General features: G+C 40.9%; 1 protein-coding gene across 6 annotated transcripts in view; it reads right to left on the reverse strand.

The window, feature by feature from the left end:
• Positions 1-21150, reverse strand: part of LOC102774146 (ankyrin repeat and sterile alpha motif domain-containing protein 1B-like) — a 71553-nt gene that overhangs the window by 37134 nt on the left and 13269 nt on the right. For 3 of the 6 annotated variants that reach the window (XM_006773339.2, XM_006773343.2, XM_015570227.1), the window contains 3 exons: positions 13804-13878; positions 7249-7377; positions 5079-5150 (listed from right to left, as the gene is read on the reverse strand). In XM_006773339.2, the coding sequence (XP_006773402.1) occupies positions 5079-5150; positions 7249-7377; positions 13804-13878 (276 nt within the window). The remainder of the gene's footprint in view (positions 1-5078; positions 5151-7248; positions 7378-13803; positions 13879-21150) is intronic. The other 3 variants (XM_006773341.2, XM_006773342.2, XM_006773340.2) reach the window with 2 other exon arrangements.

Genomic DNA, 21150 nt, shown 5'->3' on the forward strand with positions numbered 1-21150 from the left:
ATTATTAGGTAAACAAACTGTGGTATATCCATACAATGAATACTATTCAGTGATAAAGTAAAAATGAGCTATCAAATCACAAAAGACATGGAGGAACCTTAAAAGCATATTGTTAAGTGAAAGAAGCCAGTATAATTTCAACTATGAGATTCTGGAAAAGGCAAAACTACAGAGACAGTACAAAGGTCAGTGGTTAGGCGGGGCAGGAGAGAAAAGAGATGAATAGCAGGAGCATAGGGGATTTGCAGGGTGTGAAATTTTCTGTATGATATTATGATGTTGGATACATGACATTATGCATGTATGACATACCCACACACTGTATAACATAAAGAGTGAACTCGAATGTAAACCACAGACTTTAGTTAATAATAACATATCAATATTGGTTCATAATTGTGACAAATGCACCACACCAATGCAAGATGTCAGTAATGAGGGCAACTGTGAGGAGAGGGGTAGAAGGAGTGTATATATGATAACTCTCTGTGCTTTCTGCTTAAATTTTCTTAGTTAACCTAAAACTGCTATAAAAAATAAAGTCTATTAAAAAAAATCTCAAGATGGTCCGAAGAGGAAAAAGACTGGTCAACCTGAATGAACAGAGAAGTGATTCCATATTATAGAATGAAGTGAATGACTACTATCTCACACATGGTAGTGTACTACAGCATAGTTTTAATTGAAATAATAGGTGTATAATAAAACACCAGGAGGATTAGTGTAGAATTAACTTTATTTTAGAATTGGAAGGGACCCTAAAGATGAATAAAAAGGTTTAGATAAACCTAGAAATTAACCAACTGTGACTATCAAACATTCCAAATCACTCTGAGAAGAGAAAACTGTTTTGTTTCTGCTGGGGCAAAGTGAATGTGTTAAAGTGAGTGTTGTGGAAAAACCATGTTCCAGTCTCTATGGATGCAATAAAAACTCTCTTGCAATTTTTATTTACGTTAACACATTAGAATATAGCCCAACTTACTACATATGTCTTTACCTAAATGGTTTAATTTAGCCAGTGCTAATCTTATAGGTTCTTTGAAGGTTTCTAAAGTGATTTCTTTTAAAAAAATATGTTTTTATTGATTTCAGAGAAAGAGAAAGGGGGGAGACGGAGAGGGAGAGAGAGGGAGAGGGGAAGAGCGAGAGGGCGAGAAACATTGGCCGCTCGCCTCCCATATGCACCTTGATGGGGTTTGAACCCACCATCTGGGTATGTGCCCTGTCTGGGAATCGAACAAGTGACCTTTCAGTGCAGAGGAAGATGCTCAACCAACTGAGCCACAGTGACCAGGGAAAGCTATTTATCAATAAAAATGATCCATATCTTTTCAAATATTTTAAAACTCAGGGCAATAAGTGTTGTACTGGCTCATTAGAGAGCTGGTACAGTCTGGGGTTCAGAGTGTGTGTGGTGGCGTTAGACTGCCTAGGTTCAAGTCCTGGCTCTACCACTTGTTGGCTGGGTAACCCTGGGTAATGTACTTAACTTTCCTTGGCCTTTGTTTCCCCATATGTGAAGTGGGGACAATAGCAATACTTACCTCATGATGAATTAATGCACATAATCAGTTGTGTAGGGCCTGGCATACAGACGTCAAGTGTTAACTGTTATTAGTACTTATAAACTGATTTTAGGAGACCATACCTGTATGTCATTTTTGGGATCATCTATGACAGTGGTTGGCAAACTGGCCCCCTGGCTCTTCCACAAAACACCACGTGCGGGCGCGCGTGTACAGTGTGACTGAAACTTCGTGGCCTGTGCCACGGGGCCAAAGAGCAGCATGTGGCTCGCGAGCCATGGTTTGCCGACCACTGATCTATGACAATCCATCAGGCCGTGGCAACATGAAGATACCTCTATGGTAATACTTCTGCTACTTTGGGGTAATTAAATGATAACATGCTAGACTCCTCCACTAGGTCTAGTGAGAGCAGGAGCCAAATCTTAGTTATGTTTATCCAACTGCATATAATGAAACATTTCTCAGAACAAGGACCCACCGTGACTTACTTCTTCCTGGGACAGAAATTTCAATTTCAGCTACAATGCATACTGCTGAATTGAAAACTTCTTTTTTTTTCAATTTAGAGAGTAAGCCAGGTAAAGTTTGAATCTACAATAGTTTGGTCTAAAGATCTTACTGTACATCATCTGTGTCCTAAAGTATTTCCCTTGGGGAGACTGATTATACCGGGACTTTGAGCTGAACGGCCAGAAAGCAGAGAAAACAGCAACTTGAGGTTCAACCTGAAAATTAACTGCACGGTGAGATCCACACTGTTTTTAGTTGGCGAGAGTTCTAATTCACAACCCAGTAGTCCCTGATAGCATCAAATCCACGCTTCTGATTTTGAAAAGCTCTGGTGAATCCAGTGAGTGCAACTTTAGCTCCCGTATCAAAGGCTGATACTTATTCAATCAAGATGGGGAAATAAGGGTTTGAGATATTCTAAGAAGCAATAAAGCTCCCATTTTCATGTAAACCACTCAAAATAACCACCTAGAGCAGCAAACCAGAAAAACGCCCTAAAGAAGAATGGCCTGTAACTCGGCAGCCTTTTCAGTTTCATTTTAAGCAACAGGCAAGTATTTAACAAAATTATTCTCCACTGAGACTATTAAAATGGCTTTGCCATTGCTTAGCGGAATGAAATTTCAGACCCACTTAATTTCAAGAAATTGACTGAAATTCAAATCACAGATCGGGTGTATGTTAAATGGTGCTATGAGCTCTACCCACTATTTATGCTGATAATAGCACTGAAGTAGCTGGACTCAGATAATTGAGTTAAGAGTATGAAATCAGAAATGCCAAGTTAATTTCTTAGGTATGTTCACGAAGAGCGCTAACATCATTACAGGGCTTGATGATTGAAAAACACTCCCATTTTCTTTTTGTGCCCTGGTGACATCATTTAGATGATATATATTTAGAATACAGGTTTTCCAGAATTATAAAACCAGGAGGAACCCTGAAGGGCTTCTCGTCCAATGTTCTCATTTTCTCAGTAAGAAATGAGGCCCAGGAGAAGTTGGAGAACATAATAAATGCTTGGGCTCTGGGGTCAGATGGATCTGAGTCCCAGTTCCAGTGGGCAAATTCTTTACTGTGTGACCTGGGATCAGTTATTTAACTCTATAAATCTAGCATGTCAAACTCAGAGCCTGCGGGCCACATTTGGCCCACAATGAATATTTTTGTGGCCCAGCCAATATAACGGTATGTAAGAAATGTTTTAATAAAAATTTCGTAACTTAACTTTTACAATATCCTGTATACACAATTATTAATAACAAACTACAATGTTTGCTAATGACTGATTACTATAATCGTGTTGCATTCATTTCCCTTACATGCCTTACGCGTAGGCGCACCATTTCTCTCCACTAATACTAGCAGCGAATATTTTAGCAGGCAATTGCCATGTCATTAGTCTTGGACTGACTTGTTTGGTGTGTGCAACAGGAAATATTTTGCTTTCGGAGAACAAGAAAAATAGCTTTATTTGTGTTATACTTATTAATGTGTGCAAAGTTATTCAGTGTCTGCTAAGTTAACGTTCAAGAAAAAAATATAAATTTTTATTAAAATGTTCTATTATTTTGTTAATGATTACTCATTTATTTCAGCCCTTTGTATTCAGCATGTCTCTATCGAAATAAAACTTCGTTTCTATGAAAATTGAAGCTTTTGTTTTTTTTGTGGCCCACATAAACTTAAACCTTGTTTATTTGGCCCGTGTGAGCCTTTGAGTTTGTCATGCATGCTCTAAGCCTCAGTTTCTTCACCTGTATAATGGGGATAATAGTCGTACTATCTTATAGGGGTGTGATAAAGATGAAATAAGATGAACAGGCACAGGACTCAGCACAGAGATGGGCACATTGTAACTACTCAGTAAATGTTAGCAGTTATGATAATGACTAAAAAGTGACTCATGAGCCAGGTCAGCAGCAACCAAACTAGACTTAGAGTTCCTAGAACATACCAGAGCTTTTTTCATAAACACAGTCCCTGTAATAAAGGCTCACTGACGCTGACAATTTACATTTAACTTCTGCATCAAGTAGAAAGAAAACTGTTTCAGGCTATCTGCTACTGAATTGGCCAAAATATTAGATCAGCGATCACATGCTGAGGTCTCAATTTCATGAAGACTCACTCACATTTAGCTTTCCATGAGCAATGGGTATTACATATTACCTTCATATCTGTTTTTAGTTCAATTATATGCTTTTAAGTAACTCCTACCAAAAGCTGCTCATATAAAATAAATGACAAAGTATCTGGCCGAAAATAAAAGTTAGGGTTCACTCAATAATGATGTTAAATCTGACTCCAGTTAGTTGCTACATGGAATAAGTCCAATATTCTTAATCTGTACTGTCAGTCAGCTATTGCTCTAACCCCTATCCATCTGCTATGGAGGAAGCAAGACTAAGGGACTCTCGGAAGAAAGAGCTAGTGTGATTCTGCAGTGTGAGAGTTGGATTGGCTGGTACAGACTCCAAGGAATCCTGCAGCCACCAATCACAGATGTCTGGAATGGCCAGTTCTGTCAACATTCACTGTTATTATATGATTCAATGCAGAGTTGAATGTGTCTCTTATACTTAAAAAGAATAATTAAGAAGCCTCATAAAGAATATTAGCTTTATAGAACATGTTCCCAGTACTTCTGAGTTTGATAAATTTTAGTTAATTGGAAGCCTTTTCAGAAAATCAGTACGTAGACTGTCAAGTGGGTGCTGAAAACATTTTCTTGTAATAAACTAAAGATCATTTTTTCCTCCTAATCTGGACAATGATCCATGTACATACAATTTGTTTTGATCTTGAAGTGTAAATGTCATACATATAAATATATCAAAAAGACATCATCTCAAACTATAACAAGATGAGCTCAAATATAAACATGAACAAAGCCCGAACACCTTCTCATGTAACACCAGTGTGACTCAGCAGACAACAGATGAAGAAAATAGTAATGTGAAAAGTGGCAATTTGCATCCATACCCAGTATTTAGTATTTCAGTGATTAGAAATAAAATTGTTTGGCAAACTTACCCGCATTTTTGCACAAGCATCTTGGGTTGATTCTGTCCCCCTGAGCTCTTTAATCAGCATAGAACCTAAATACTAAAACACACACACACACACACACAAAAATCCAATGACTTGTAAGTACAAATATAAGCAGCGATTTAAAAACACACTGTGAAAGTACCATTGGCTAGCTTTCCTGGCTGTGAGTTGGTGCACAACTTTTAAGAAGGAATAGTAACTAATCCTAACGAATCAAGACTTCTGTAGAGAGGACACAGCGGAGTTAACTACAGTTCCGAAAGCTGTAAACTGCTCTTTATAATAAAACTGCAGCATTCTCTAAAGACACCATCTTTCACATCATATTTAACTGCAAAATGGGGGCATCTAAAAATGTTTTCCCTGTGTTTTTTTGAAGCAGCAAGGTCTGCAAAAATAAATCATGCTGCCGTCTATGTAATTACAGGGTTGTATGAGACAGCTGAGGAGTGAGCCACAGGCACCCCATTTGGGCTTAGTCGGCTGCTTAGGTAATTAATGTGTGGCTGTTCCAAGGCAGAGATGCCTATTTTGGACCCTTTCCTTCACAGCTGTGTGGCCTCTGATGGTTGACCCACCTGAGAAGGGGATGGGAGCCTGTGGGGAGGGACAATGTCACCACGGTTGTTCAACCACGGAGGGGGCCCTGGTGCAGATGAACAGTGGAGGGCTGAATGGGGTACCAGAAGGCTGGGAAGCTCTCTTCCTGGAATCACCAACCACTTAGATCTTAGGTGATGGGATCCCATACTGCCTTAGGACAAAACACCACCACGCCTCAGGTTCTAGCTGGAGCAAACACGTCTATGTTAGCAAAATGTTTATTTCACCTTGCTATCAAGGGACTCCTCAAGTAATTTTTTGTGTTGTTGTTGTTAATCCTCACCTGAGGATATTTTTCCATTGATATTTAGAGAGTGGAAGGGAGGGGGAGAGACACAGAGAGAGAAGCATTGATATGAGAGAGAGACATCGATTGGTTGCCTCCTGCATATGCCCCAACCAGGGACAGGGATGGAGCCTGCAACCAAAGAACATGCCCTTGACTGGGATCGAACCCGGGATCCTTCAGTCTGCAAGCCAATGTTCTATTCACTGAGCCAAACCAGCCAGGGCATTCCTCAACTTTTTGAAGCTTCAGTAGGGTTCTTTCCAGCTGTCATTTTTCCTTCTCTAATTTCCTTCAGACAAAAAAAAAAAGAGGTCTAGGTGTGTTTTGTTTTAAGTGAATTAAGGTAATTATTTTCCTGACATGACTGAGGAGACCCTGGCACTCTCTAAAAACAGGATTGGCAACCAGTCCTGCCACCTGGGAAGTCCCGACGAGCAGAGGATGGGCAGGGGCACAGCGTGGTCAAAGGCTCTGAAGAAGGCATGTTCAGAAAATCTCCAGGATTTGGAGGAAGAAGGGGGCATTTCACGCCTACAGATTTTGGGAAATGACTACTGAAATAAATCCCATGTTTCAAGATAAGCAAGCAGTAAAAGAAGTGCAGATAACACCAAATGGGGGGGGGAAAAAAAAAGCCTAAACTGCTGGAGAAAACCAGAACGCCCACATCTTAATTAAGGAAAAAACGATCTTGGTGAAATCCTTATCTTTTAAGGTATCAGGAAAGTTTGTCCTAATTGAAACACTTTCGAGGCAGCTTCAATGCACTGCTGAGAGTTCAGCTATGTTTCCTGCTGTAGTCATGACAACCACCTGCCCCCAAACCTACGGTATCTTTTGATCAATTATCCGTTCAGATTACTCACAATTCTCAGCTAAGCTTGATTCCCTCTCCTATTAAAAAATCCTTAGTAATATAATCCTACTGATAACAATGAGGAGAGGTTGGAATTTTTATAAGGTGGTAGACCCAATGTTTTGAGACCACTGGTGAATGGAGATGTCTATATGTGCTATACTGATACTCATTTCCATTTTAAGATTTCAGTGTACAACGTTTTATTTAAAATATACAATTATATAAGAAGGGAAAACAGATCTTAAGCTTCTACGATTAAAAGGATTATAAAGCTCTACGTATTTGGGGAGATCATTTTAGGAAGATGGGCATTTTAGTATATTTTCAATATAAAATAAAGAAGCTAGAAATATACCCACTATCCCTACTCAGACCCAAATACTGAATTCAAGGTAACTTACAAAAGCTTTGTAATCACACGACTGGAAGATGAGCTTTTCTGGGTGGTGCTGCCAATACTGAACTGGAGTTGAGGCCGTAGCTTCATTTGGAGGGCGCAAGGTAATGGAAGGTTCTCCCCAGTCTCCTGTCTGAAAATCACATTTATTCCAGAGGTAATATGAGCAGTCGGCAAAGTTCATTCCCTGTGGCTAGCCCGAGTTCATCATATACACAGGTGCTGCACATGTGCAAATAAATTTGCGTGTGTTATATGTATATAAACACTTCCACTGTTTATTATGGTTTTATATGTATTAGCACATTTCCCAAAGCTGAGCTAATTTTTGAGGTGTGAAAGAACTTGAGTTATTCTATTGTTAGAATGACACTGTAAGCTAAATAATTTAAAATTAAAGGTCTTTAAGATATTCATAAGTGGTTTACTAATTCATACTTTTCTGTTACAGGGGAAAGAATGCCTGATCTTTGAAAGAGTTTTCCGTTTTTAAACTTGTTTGAAATTTTTAGTTTGAATTGCTTTTCTGTGCAGAATACTCAGCTCCATAAATATCAGTTCCCAAATATGACAGGTACCATGTCCTTTGAATAATTTTATCTGTGGAGAAAAGGCTGTATGTGACACTAAACAACATTTTAGAAGAAAGATTTACTAATGGATGCCAACTCGTTTCTCTCCTGACTTCATTTGCATTGATATAATGCCACTGTGATGGTTGTGGGCATTACAATGCCATGTTTGGTCATATGTGCATATGCATGTAATTGAGGATCCTGGCTCACAAATACACGCATATATGCATATGCTGGGCTATCATATAACACACATGCCCACTAGGGCAGACCCATCATTTGACGTATCATTTTCCATGAGGTTACCCTCAGCCTGCTTTATTGCTTTGGCGTACCTCGGAGACACTGCAGGTTCAATCCGAGACCACTACAATCAGGTGAGTATTACAATAAAGACAGTCACGATCTTTATTTTTTATTTTAGTCGTAATCTTTTTGCCTTTCGTTTGGAAAAAAAAATACAACATCAGTGAAGCTCAATGAAGTGAAACGCAATAAAACCCAGTCTGCTTGAATACGGTTTAGTGTGAGATCTATAAAGTCGAAGGCCTGTGTTGGCAGGTCTTTTCTGGGCTCTAGTCTGATTTAGATATTACACATGGGAGATTTCTTATTCTTTCCCCTGGCCAAAATTCTGATTTTTCAAAATTCTGTTCTTTCTTCTCAAATAGACATAATTAAAACTAGATAGTAGGCAGATTTCCAAAGCCACTCTTTCAAGAATTATGAGAAATTACCTTTCTTAGGAGATGAAAGAATATAAAAAGGTCTCATGAGCTCCCAAACCAAGCAAAACTTTGGCTAGGGACCATGTTCCCTACATGTACTAGCATATGGGTTGACACTGTAGGATTCCTTAAGTAAGCTTTTCAAGGAGTCTAGGATAACAATGCAACATTTTGGATGTAGGTGTTTTGGAGGAGAAAGTCCATAGCTTTCATTATATTCTCTGAAAGAATACAGAGATTCCCGAAGACTAATAACCACCATTCTCCAGGATATGTGTTTTGGGGAAGAGGACCAGCATTCCAATTTTTCCTGTGCACTTTGGATTTCCATTAAGTGGCCTGTAAGGTGGCTGCCAATGCTGGAACATGTTAGGCACAGGCTTTGCCTTCTGGAAGTTTCTAACTGGCTTTGGAAAACCAGAAGAAAATTTTAGAGTCCTTTGGGAATGCACAGACCTTTTCATAGAGGGAGAGAACCTGACGCTTTTCTCTTTAAGATGAGTCACCCCAGTCCCAGAAAGAGCACACTCGGTATCATGCTCTTTCCCAGGCTTCTCACTGGAGCGTGTGACCAGTCAAAACCCCTCTCACTCCTCTCTCAAGTTCTCATCTGAGCTACTCTGTGAGTTCGTTTTCTTCCAGTTGCTGGTTTACATGCAGATGGTGTGGTTCTACAATCCTCCCATCTGTGGATACTGTTAGGACTTCACCTGGGATATCTATTTTAGCTTTTTTGTCTGTTTTATGACCCATCCCTGATTCATTCTTGAGTTTTTTTTCTTTATAGCTATATGAATGTTTATTACGTAAGAACCATAACTGACTGCAATTAAGTTTAGCATTAAGTTTTCCCCTGACTTGCTATTCTGATCGTTTCTTTTCCTTCTTTCTCAAACATCTGGCTCTTTATTATTTCTCCAGTCTTCATTGCAACTGGCTGTGATTTGGTCTAAAAAAATCCAGTATAAAATTAAAAAATGGAGGCTATGTAGATTTCAATGTTATTTTGAGGCTGAGTGTAACAACTTCTATGTGACAATCTCTCTCTGGAAACATGCAGCGATGTGTACTTAATTAAAAGCTCTCCCAATACCTTAGCAGTTCATCCTCTAATCTTCGCCATTAACTTTCCCCCGTCTCCCTCCCCCTCCCCATAGAACAACAACATAGCAACAGGTGTTGTACATTTAAGTCACAGGTAACACTGTTAATGGAACAACAGAAGTTTGCACACAACTCCGTGGAATGGTACAAAAGGAGCTGGTTGGCATCAAAAGATCCTTCGATCCAGCATCTGCTGAAGTGACAGCTCACACCAAGCATCAGATCTTCACGTTAGCCCTGTCACCGTTTAGCTGAGGAATCTTGGCCGAGCTCAGCAGGCAGTTTCACAACAGCCTACACAGACAGGGCAGGAGCTGGGGGCACGATGGGTGGGAGGAGGGGTGGGGTGTTAGGGCAAAGCTGGAGTTATGGGGACGTTTCAGATGTTAGTATATTATGCATGCAAATCATATGCAAACTCATTCTCTAATTGATTCATTAACTCAGGCACTTTTATAATTGAACTTCAATGTGAGTTCCATACACTTAAAGCAGAACTACAGCCAAATGCTAATCGAAATATTTACATCATCCAGCATAAACTGTAGCAGCCATTTTGGGAATAACAGGCCCCAGCACATACCACCTCCATCTGGAAATCACCCCATCTCTTATGAGATAACCACTTGAAGAAATTAGTGGCACATCCATTTAACTTTGTTTGGCAACAGCATCATCTGCTCTTAGGATTTCACTTTGTCCAGAAATCACAAACCACCTGCTTTGAATCCAGAGTGATCAGACGGGACCTCCCCCTCGGGGTTGGGGGAGGTAATTATAGGGAAGAGAAATATAATCCTTACTTTACTTTCTTTCTGGCCTTGAAACATTGCTTGAGTCCAAATATTTTGAAATTCTCTACGTGGCTGAATCTACCTTTCTGGAAATAGAAATTGAGTTTTGTTATACTTAGTGCTATTTCCAGAAATTCATTTTCAAACTGAGGGAAAAGTGTTCTTAATATTGAATTGGTAAGAAAATAAATTTCTTTTCTTCCTGGATATTCATCAACTTGTTTGTTTTAAACCTTAGAGCTAAGAATGTTTAGACGACTCAGCTCAGGTGTTGCGTTTTCCCTCTGGAATTAATTTAAGAGGAACGGATGGACTTGGCATCACACTGTGGTGAAGGGCACATGTGGCCTTAGCCCTTGGGTGGGATTCAGCTTCTCCTGGTTGATTGACTGTAGGAACAAAAGAGTTCAGAGAACAAGGGCTTTAGGTCTCAGCCCTCCTGGAGGCTGAATTACAGGAGGAATGAGCTAGGAGGAGCTGGGTAGGGTACTGACTATCTGGGGTTTGGCATTATATGTAAAATGAATTCAAACTATTAGCTTCTGTTAAATAGTGCATTGGTACCTAGATAATACCTATATTTTTTCAGGTAAGTTGAAAGAACTAATAATCTTTCAGTTAAAAATGTTCACTGAATAAAAATAAAAATAAAAATAAAACAGACCTAAAAGGTCTTTGGCCTCAAATAATGATTTATAATAAAACTTTATCTTTAATGAAAAGTAGATCTAAACATGGGTCCAATGAAGCAATAATGTTTAATTAGAATAAAAAAATGAAGTAGGAAATGTCTGGGGTAAATTCCGTCATATTTTAAACTACCACTGACTGGCAGTACTCTTTAAAAAGCTTAAGTAATTACATAAGAATAATGGAAATAATTCAAGCCACTCTTCCTAAATGTGTTCAGGCTACCTCTTTAGAGCTTAAAATACCTAGAGAAAATTTTTCTTTTAGGCTCTTGTATTAAATGATCTTAATATTTCAATAATTGGGCAATGGCTTAAAACATCATTTCCTTGGCATGTATGTATTTATTTCCTTTAGGATATATCAATTATACAGAGGAAAAATGTACTTTATTAACTATCCCTTCAAACTCAAAGAAAAATTAACCTTCTAAAAGAAAGAAAAAATATAATTTGCCCAGCCGATATGACTCAAATGGTTGAGCGTTGACCTGTGAACCACTGGGTCACGTTTCCATTCCCGGTCAGGGCACATGCCTGGGTGGTGGGCTCGGTCCCCAGTAAGAAAAAACAGAATTTGAGATTAGAATTTTAAATGGAGAACTGATTCTGTGTAACAGGTATTTGCCAACTGCCAACTAGAAATCCACAGTTGGGCTGAATCTGAAGGATCATAATTGGGTCAGACCCTGTACAATGTCATTAAATTAAGTGTCTCAGACCACCAGCTGAAAAACATAAAACTAGGAGCTGAATTTAGTTATAACACAGGAAAATAATTCACAGAAGTCTACAGATAGGTTTTTATTGTACGGCAGAGTCTAAAGCAGCTTTTAAACTTTGTATTATTTCAAAAGGTGGCAAAGCTGCATGGTTTTAGTACGAATGTACCAGATGCCTAAGGCAGGCGTCGAAATATTTTATCGTATAGTTTTCTCCCCTAAAAAAGGAAACTGAAGATAATACATATTCTATATGCTCTGAGAATACAAAGGGGGAAGCATTATTTGCATTCTTATTTTCTTCTTGAGAAAATTTATTTACTTCCTAAGGATGCCAGTAAGTAAAAGCCATGGCTATGACTTAGCTTTCTAACACGACAGGAAGGCATGGTATCATCCAAGCCCTCTCTTATTTTTTTTAAAATTTATATTTTTAAATTAGAATTTAATTGGCTTTTTAAAAACTGAGGCTTTTAAATCTCTTCTACTAGGAACGGCTCCCACCTACCTGCTTGTAAATTTAGATCCGAATATTAACAAACATTATTTCCTACTTCTTCAAAAAACACTTAATGGAAAACTAAAATGACTTTAAAGGACAACTGCTATTTTAAGGTTTCACTTTCAATAATTCTGACAAATGTCAGAGACGGGCTCTCCCCAACATCAGACATAGATTTCTGTGATTACCTTTAATTTCTGTTATCTCTAAGGCTTTGCAGAATGCTACATATAGCTCTCTGCTTATAAATATGTATACGGCTACTTGAGTGTGAATGTAAGAAAAAGCCTCCTTCAAACATTCACACACACACAAAAGCAGGATGCTGTTGTAATTCCTTACAAAAAAAAAAGAATAAAGAATGCTAGTTTGGTCCAATGCAGTTGGTTATAATGAGTTTGTTCCTTTTGATGATACAGAGCAGAGATGGCCACTTCTGAACACGAAAGCACGTTTTAGCATTTGCAGGTTCAGGAGGAACTGCTGGACCTCAGAGCACCAGCACCAGGCAACATCTAGACGCCCCCTGGTCCCCAAGAGCCAGAAATCCCATGCACAGGAGGAGGGGTGCACTGGCGTGGCACCCCGAGAGAGGCCCCTCGCATGCCGCCCCACGAGCTCTGCTTTGTGATTCTCAACCAAATGTCACAGCCTCTCAGACGGGAGGCTAGTCAATGGGAATAATTTAACAGGATGTGAAAACAGGGCTGTAGTTTAAACAACAAAATGGAAAAAACCCAAACATTAAAATGTTTCCTTTCCAAACACAAATGAATTTTGGTGAAGTGTGAACATTTGAATACTATTCAGCAGCTCAGAGTAAAATGGGTCATGATTCCACATTCCAGAGATCAATTCAGTGTTGTCAGATGCAAAAGGCTGAGAACCACTTTTAGCTATAACAGTGCCTCCCCTGGCTCGCCTCCTCCCACATTGGCATAAAACGGATACGGAATATCATGCAACTCACACACCAATATTTCTCACTAGTAAAGCGCATGAACCTTGGAGAACTGTTAGACACAGCGGGCTGACTAGCCCATGGACACGGGGAAGTACAAAATGGGGAAGAAAAACACCGATATATATATATATATATATACACACACACATGTGTGTATATATACCTATTTACCCTTTTCCTTCTTCCTGTAAAAGCAAGTTACACAGACACCTGATATGAAAGCCAAAACTCACATGAGACAGATTTTACTGTAAACTTCAAAACCAAGCATGTTTCTCATTTTAGGACAATGTTTGCACGTCAACTGGTCACAAGGCACAGTGAACGAAGTATCATAGACAAAAATAAAAATCTCAGGAGTCATTAGACATCACACATTTTCTGCTTTGCCAGGACACAGCCCCTGCGGCCACTGACAACACTTTGCGACACATCACACAGCGCAAGTTCAGGACAAGAATACAACCGTTTGTAACCTTACATTATGGACCTGATGGATGGCTGAGAAAGGGAATCCAGCGTTCTGATTCGTCCATATCTCACAGACAGACGACTGCTGATATAAACAGAAAACTATCTCATCTTGTCAATATTTAAAACACGGCAGCTACCGAGGTAGCATCAAGGAAGGGAGAGAGGAAAATAATAAAAAGCAAAGAATCACATTTCTTTAAAAAAAGAAAGAAAGAAAGAAAAGAGCTCAAAAAAAAATGCCCAACGTTTAATCATTGACTTCTAAGCCATTCCTTTGCTTAAAAACATTTTGGGTTGGCTAGGAAAATAAAAAAAAAGGAGAGCATTTAGGTGTTAGCTTCAGATCAAGGGAAATGGCCCATCATGCTGGGAAAAGCCAACTGTGGTTTACTTTTGCTGAAGAGAACGGAAATAGTTTCCCTCTTCACATCATTTCAGAGGATCAATAGTTTCAAGAAGGATGGGAGAAAACCTTTAACACACGTCAAACATCTTTATTTTCTTATCTTCAAATGACCACGAGCAATCAATGCAGTAAAATGACTTTCGTGATTTAGTCATTGCTCCTCCATCCGATGAACCTAGGCGATATTTTTCCCTTTGGAGTTCTCAAGGGCAAATCTCTGTGGTTAACAAGCGCAGAAGGGTCAGCCTGCCGCCCGGCCCTGGGAGTGTGTGGTGGCACAGGCCCTGGGAGTGTGTGGTGGCACAGGTGGCGGGAAGGAGGCTGGGGGTGGGGAAGCACAGTTCTGTAACTCAAGCAGAAACTTTGGGGAACAGCGTTTGAATGAATCAGCTCCGTAATTCGCTCTCTCCACCATACCACTGACAATCTAATAACTAGCAATTATTCGGAGGCCATGAGGTCTGCTTAGGACCAAACTGACCAACAGCCCCTCGCAGGAGTTAGAGTAGAAACCACCAAATAGAGTGATGAGGCGCCTGGCTGACCTTTGCAGTTCTTTTCCTGAAAAGGAGTGAATTCCATCACTAAAAGACATCATGAAATGGAATCTCAGAGCAGCAGAGCTGCTGAATAACCTTATTCAGTCAGCACTGTGGACACCCTGAGAATTCATGAGTAGATGTGCAGAGATCAGGGCAGGAAGGAGATAAAAACGTACCCGTGATATGGTTCAGAAACCTAGTAAAGAACAACATCACCGGCCAAGGGCTCAAGGGAAAGAAAACTTCTTCTGGCTAAATGTTGCCCCCATCCCAACCCTCCCAGAAATGCTCACCAGAAATTTAACATCTTTTTCTCCAGCTATATCTGCACATACGTACATCTTTGCTTTCCATCCCTTCTGGCTTGCTGGGGACAGAGTGTCGGGTAACTGGCATTATATTAAGCAAGAAAGAACCCCAGGGTCTAACCAAAAGGCACCTCCAACCACCTTCCACTTATACCAGCTCTGCTCTCCTCAGCTCCTTCTCTCAACTTCATGTCATTTTTTCCACAGGGCATCTTCCTCTTCTTACTGTTCAAAATGAAATCCCTAGCAGTTTAAGTCTTGGGCCCATTATCCCCCCAGCCTGGTCTCCAATAGCTGCCATCTGATTTAAATATATTCACTCCTTGCCTCCGTGGGATCAGCATCCTAACAGGTACAGACTCCCTCCCAGGATCGCGATGACCCTTCTGCACTCTCATCCCCAGGTCTGAGCTAATCCTTTCCTGTAAATCACATCACTCACCATGTTCACAGACTTGCTAGAAGGGGCCCAGAGACGCCTGTCACCTGCAGATGAAGACACTAACATTCCCAGAGGTAAAGTGGCCTGCTCAGGTCACATGGGAGTGTCATGCACGTCAGCCTGACGGGATAGGAAGCAAGGCCTGGGACCGACTTCAACGGAAGGCAGAGGGACCCTGGTTACAAGGAACTTGTTTTGCTGATCCTGAAACAGATATAACAGGGTGTCCCCCAAAATGTATACACACTTTAAGAGCTGATAGCTCAATTTCGAAAATGAACTGTAGTTTAATAAAGACTGCCTTTATAACTATTCAAAGTGTGTATATACATTTCTGGGGGACATCCTATATATACATGGGACCCGTTCATGGAACAGTCTCAACCCTCTCAATTCCTCTGGGGTTCAAACACCTGAATGTTTTATTGTTTTCTCCTCATTGCTCCCACATGGGCCATGTCCAGTCCCTCCTTCCAGATGGGCAACAGGCCAACTGACATTTCGGGAACAGTGCATGACTTCCTGGTCCCTTTGAGTCTTGAAGAATCCATTTTGAATAAAACTCCAATGTCCTGATTCAAACGCTGCTCTCCCTCACCACAGGCCAGTCTTGGGGGTTTACCAAACCTGGGGGTCATGGTCAACCTTGGCTGCCCCCAACCCCAAGCCCTGCCTCTTTCCTGTGCTCAGTTGGGGAGGAGGGTACAGAAGGGCTTGGGGCTTTCTTATCTGGTGGAGGCTGGTTGTCAGGGGAACCCTAACTTGGCCTCTGATGTCCTCTTGAAGGCACAGCCCTGCGGGTTGTACTGTATCCACAGGAGTTCTTGGAGGGCTCTTCAGGGGAGGGCGCAGTCCCCACTGCACAGTTCCAGATGTGCAAGCTCTGGCTCCAGCTTGGCTTCCTCCATTTAGCCCTCTGGGAACACATGCACACACCTTGGGTGGGATGCTGGGAGAGGGCGTAAGCACAGCCTCCCTCTGCACACCCGGTCCCATCACGTGGACACAACGTTTTCATGCAGGGAAGGCTGCTCGGCGACCACTCCCCTCTCTGCCAGGACATCTCTCTCCAATTCTCTATTTTTCAGCTTGGTGCTACATGATCTGCTTGCTAGAAGTCCAACTGTGGGAAGAGATGTGCTCCCCCTTCTTGTAGGCTCCCCAACTCTGGTAAGTATCCTCATGGGGCCCTCTCACCAGGCTTGGAGAGCATGGGGACACGTTCTCTCTCCTCTCCCATGAAGGCAGGAAAGCCTCATCTCTTTCCACAGTGGCTCAGACCATTCTCTACCCTTCCCAGCACTGATCTTCTGCTCCATGACTGATAGCTGAGGGCAGCTCACCCCTTGGTAAGCCCCGAACAGGTTGCATCTTTCTCTTTAGAATGTGCAGTATTTACAGGAAAATTCCCACTTTGCATCCGGTTACCTGAATATATCTTCCAACAGTCCCTGAAAGTTACGAGAGTTAAGGAGGAAAAAGAAGGTCTCACACCATAGTTAAATATTTTTAAATTAATATAAAAATTTTTCTCAATGAAGGAAACCCTCCACCTCTAGTCATATACACTGAAGAGACAGAGTTCATATGTGGCTTACATATCTTTTAAAGTAACAATGACTATTTTCCACTTACAAGCTATGTTTTAAAAATAGAAAAAGTAAAACCTTCCTCATTTCTAATAATTATGTGACTCAGTGCAAATGGTAAGATGTTATATTTTAAAAATAGTTTATAATAGAGGCAGTTAATTATATTTTAGTTATGAAGGCTGTTTTGTAAAAAGCTGATACAGTTCAGATATCACAGGAATTCTGTTGGCAGGAAAGGCTTCATCAGGCTCACAGAGCAGTAACTTAAGGTGGATCTGCTGTGACTTTATCACATGAAATGGCTCTTCTAGCACTGAGTGCTGGAATAAATGGTTTACATACAGAAGTTTCTGCTGTGGAATTTCATTATATTTATGAAGATGATATTTCAGGGTATACCATGTATTAAAGCACCGAGTTCTGAAGTTTTGAGAAAGAAAATATAATAAAATTTCACCAGAGGCTCCAATTCCTAGAATGGTAGTGATTTAAATCTGAGTTTTAATTAAGCCTTAGAATGTCTTCATCTGTAAAGATGAATAATAACAGTGCTTGACCTACATATCTCACTAGTTTGTTGTGCAGCTCATGGCAAGCTTCATGAGAAAGATACCTTTTCCACAATCTCTAGGACCTAAATTCCTAGGACGATTGCTTGGAACACAGAAGGCTCTCAAGCATGTGGACCGAAGAACGAAATCAGAGGATGTGTTCAAAGATGTTCTGGTTCGTGGTAATGTACTTCAGGAACACTCATTCGTGTTATTCATTCTCATTTGTAGTTGGTCCAGGTGGTTGTTGGCACGTGTGCCTTTCAACTAGTCACTGCAGACACCTTTCTGGTAACAGGCACCAGAAACCAACCCTGCAGACTTCTTGTTAGAAATGTCCTCATTTTTTTCTGGTAAAAGCTGAAAAAGTGTGGCCAACTTGGTTGACAAGAGTAGGAACATTTGTAATTAGCATGCCTGCATGTCATAGGGCTACTTGGAAACAATTCTATGAAAGGATATTAAACAGCCCTTCGCAATTTCATTTGCTTATTAATTTTCTCCCAATCCCTTTTCCACATACATTGGAAAGGCGAATGTCATTTATCTGAACCCAAATCATCATGATATCCAAATAAATGGGAGTTAAGTAAAAATAAAGTAGCCTTATAACTGAGACACAATTAATACTTTAATGTTTACTTCTTTGATGATGAAGTCAACAGAAATTTGAAGGTACCTAATTTTATCTTTAGTTCAGACCTGCCTCCTGACTCTGGAAACATTTTCTTAAAATACAACATACATCTTGCTCTTGCTACCATCTGTCTCTCAGGTTATCATGAATTCAGTTCAGAAAATACAACATATTTGCATTGAAATCTAAGAATAAAATGAAAGCATTTTACTTATCTCCAAGGTTTTCCTCCTAAAGGTGGCCTCCTTTTCTGCTCAACTGGTAGCAATCAGGTAGTTTATAAAAGCTATCTCTCCTTCATCATCCATTTTTCCCCCTTTACTGGAACATTCTCAAAAAGTGCTGTAACATCTTCCACTCCAAGTAAACAGACTTCTTCCCTTGACCCAACATCCTCCTGAGATCCTGCTCAATTTCTGCTCTTCTTTAAGAAGCAAACTCCCCCAAAGGTATCCACACAGTCTCCACTTTCCCCTTTCCTATCGCACCCGAGCCCACTTGACTGAAACTGCTCTTCGCAGCACCCGTCACTCTGCCAAATCCACCTGTTCATTTGCCCTCACCCATCTGACACCGCTGATCACTCCTTCCATTTCTCAGCCTCCTTTGCTGGTTCCCAGGATTTGATTGTCCTCTGATCCCATCAGTCCTGTTTCCCTCTCTGGCTATATGAGGTGGTCTCGTCTAGTCCCAACTCTCAAACTTGTATCTCCAGCCCAGACCTCTCTCCTGAACTCCAGACTCAGATATCCAGTTGCCTTCTTGATCGCTCTACTTTGACGATGAATAGCATCTCAACCTTAAATTAAATGCTCGGAGCCAAGCTCCTGATTATCTTACTCTGCTTTAAGCTTTCTTAGTTAATACCAACCCCCTTCTTCCAGTTGTAAATATCCTTCTTCCAGTTGCAAATATCCTTCTACTCCCATTTTGCACTCAACCTAGCAGGAACTCCCATTGAATCTCCTAAAATCTTCTCACCCTCCTATCACTTACCTTTTCTTACTTGGATTATTTCATTAGCCTCCAAACTGGTCTCTCTACTTTCATCCTTGCCCCCTTAGTCCTTATTCTCAACACAATAGCCAGAATGATCCATCCAGGTCATGCCACTTTGTTCCATTTAACTCAGAATCCTAACAATGGTCTGCAAGGATCTCCATCCTCTGGCACCATCCCCGCCTTCCCTCTCCACCCTCCTCCCTACTACTCTTCCCCTTGCCCACTTGGTTCTGAACAGCAAAGCACATTCTTACTTCAAAGCCTCTGCATGAGTTTTCCCCTCTGCCGGAAATGTCCTTCCTTCACAGACTGCAGGACCAGCCCTCACTTCCTTCAATGCCCCTTTCTCAGAGAAGCCTTCCCTGAGCACCCAGCATTTTATATCCAAATCGAGTCTATGCTGACCTCACTGTAAAGGGATTTCTCTTTCAAGCAGAAATTGAAAATCTGAAAAAACTTCAGAGCACAAGAACCTGTCTTCCTGGCACCCGGACATTCATTTAAAGGTTTGGGTTGCAAAGTGAGTAGGCATCCACCTGGCTTTTAGTGGATGACTATGGGATGGAAATTGCTACGGACACCACCCTTTTCTATTGTCAGGACTACTAGTAAACTGGGATTCAGAGGCCGATGGTGGGTCTTGGAATGGAGCAAGCTAACGATACTTCCATCACCTCAACAACTCCAATTAGGCTCTGAAGACCTTCCGGGAGTCGGCTGATGCTGCAGAGTTAGTTTAATAAAGAAATCTGTATGAATAGAGCCTGCTGGTCAGATTCTCTCAGAGAGGAATTTTTTGCTTTGTTCTAGCCCTGAAAAAAAAATGAACTTTTCCTGTTTCTTCTCTTTTTTGGTCTTAATTCTTTCACAGTACGGGGTGTTCAGAAATTTACCAGAAAGAATCCAACAAGAAATAGGGAAGGCTCCGAGCAAAAGCCAAAGGAGAATAATAAAGTCGATTCCTTCTCTTGGATGACAGCGCTTCTATAAAAAAAACAAACTTAAAGAGCAAACAAAATAGCTTCAAAGGCAAAAGAAAAAAGGGCACCCCAACCAAGGAGGCCTCTGCCCACAGCCAACAGCCAGCAGCCAGCAGCCAGCAGACTCCGTGGCTCCTGGAGCTGGGACTAAAATGAGATGAGCTCTGTCAGAGGACAGGGTCGAACAAATCCAGTTCAAACACCTCGGGTGCATCTTTGCTTCCGCAGGAACAGCCCCGTGGCCTCGGCCTCTTGTTCCAGGGGCACGACGTGAACCTGGTCAGGAAACCAGAAAACTGCAACCTCTTGTCTCTCCCCAGTTACCTGCAGGCCAGCATCTTATCATCTCTTTTGTTGCAGGTACAGGACTCATCCTCCTTCTCTCCTCTCAGGTGAGTTGTGCGATAGGTACAAGGCCCTGAACCAACTGTATTATGTGATTCTTCTCAACTACACTGTGAACGACTCAAGTTCAGTGTTTCTTATCAGTGACTTTTTAATCAATTAATTAACTAATTAAATATTTTTTATTGTGATAATAAAATTTTTTTAAAACCTTTACGGCATAGTGTTAGACATTTATATAACTTACGAAGTGATTTCCCCCAACAAGTCTAGTATCCACCCGGCACCATACCCCACTGACCCTTTTAATCAAAGGATTCAGATGAACTATTTTATTTGCAGGGAATGCCGGACTCAAGAAAATGCTGTTTCCTGTCATTTCTCCATCTTTCTGAAGAGTAATCCTTGCAAACCTTTGTGATGGTGACCTTCCCCATGTCTACAGGGAAATTCTTGGAAAGATCGGTAATCACCTGTTGGATGTGAAAGCCAGGCCAACAGTCGTTTCTCCATATGTGACCCACTATTGCTGGTGTCGGCCATAATCAA

Source organism: Myotis davidii, unplaced genomic scaffold (genome assembly GCF_000327345.1).
Source record: "Myotis davidii unplaced genomic scaffold, ASM32734v1 scaffold267, whole genome shotgun sequence".
Lineage (NCBI taxonomy): Eukaryota > Metazoa > Chordata > Mammalia > Chiroptera > Vespertilionidae > Myotis > Myotis davidii.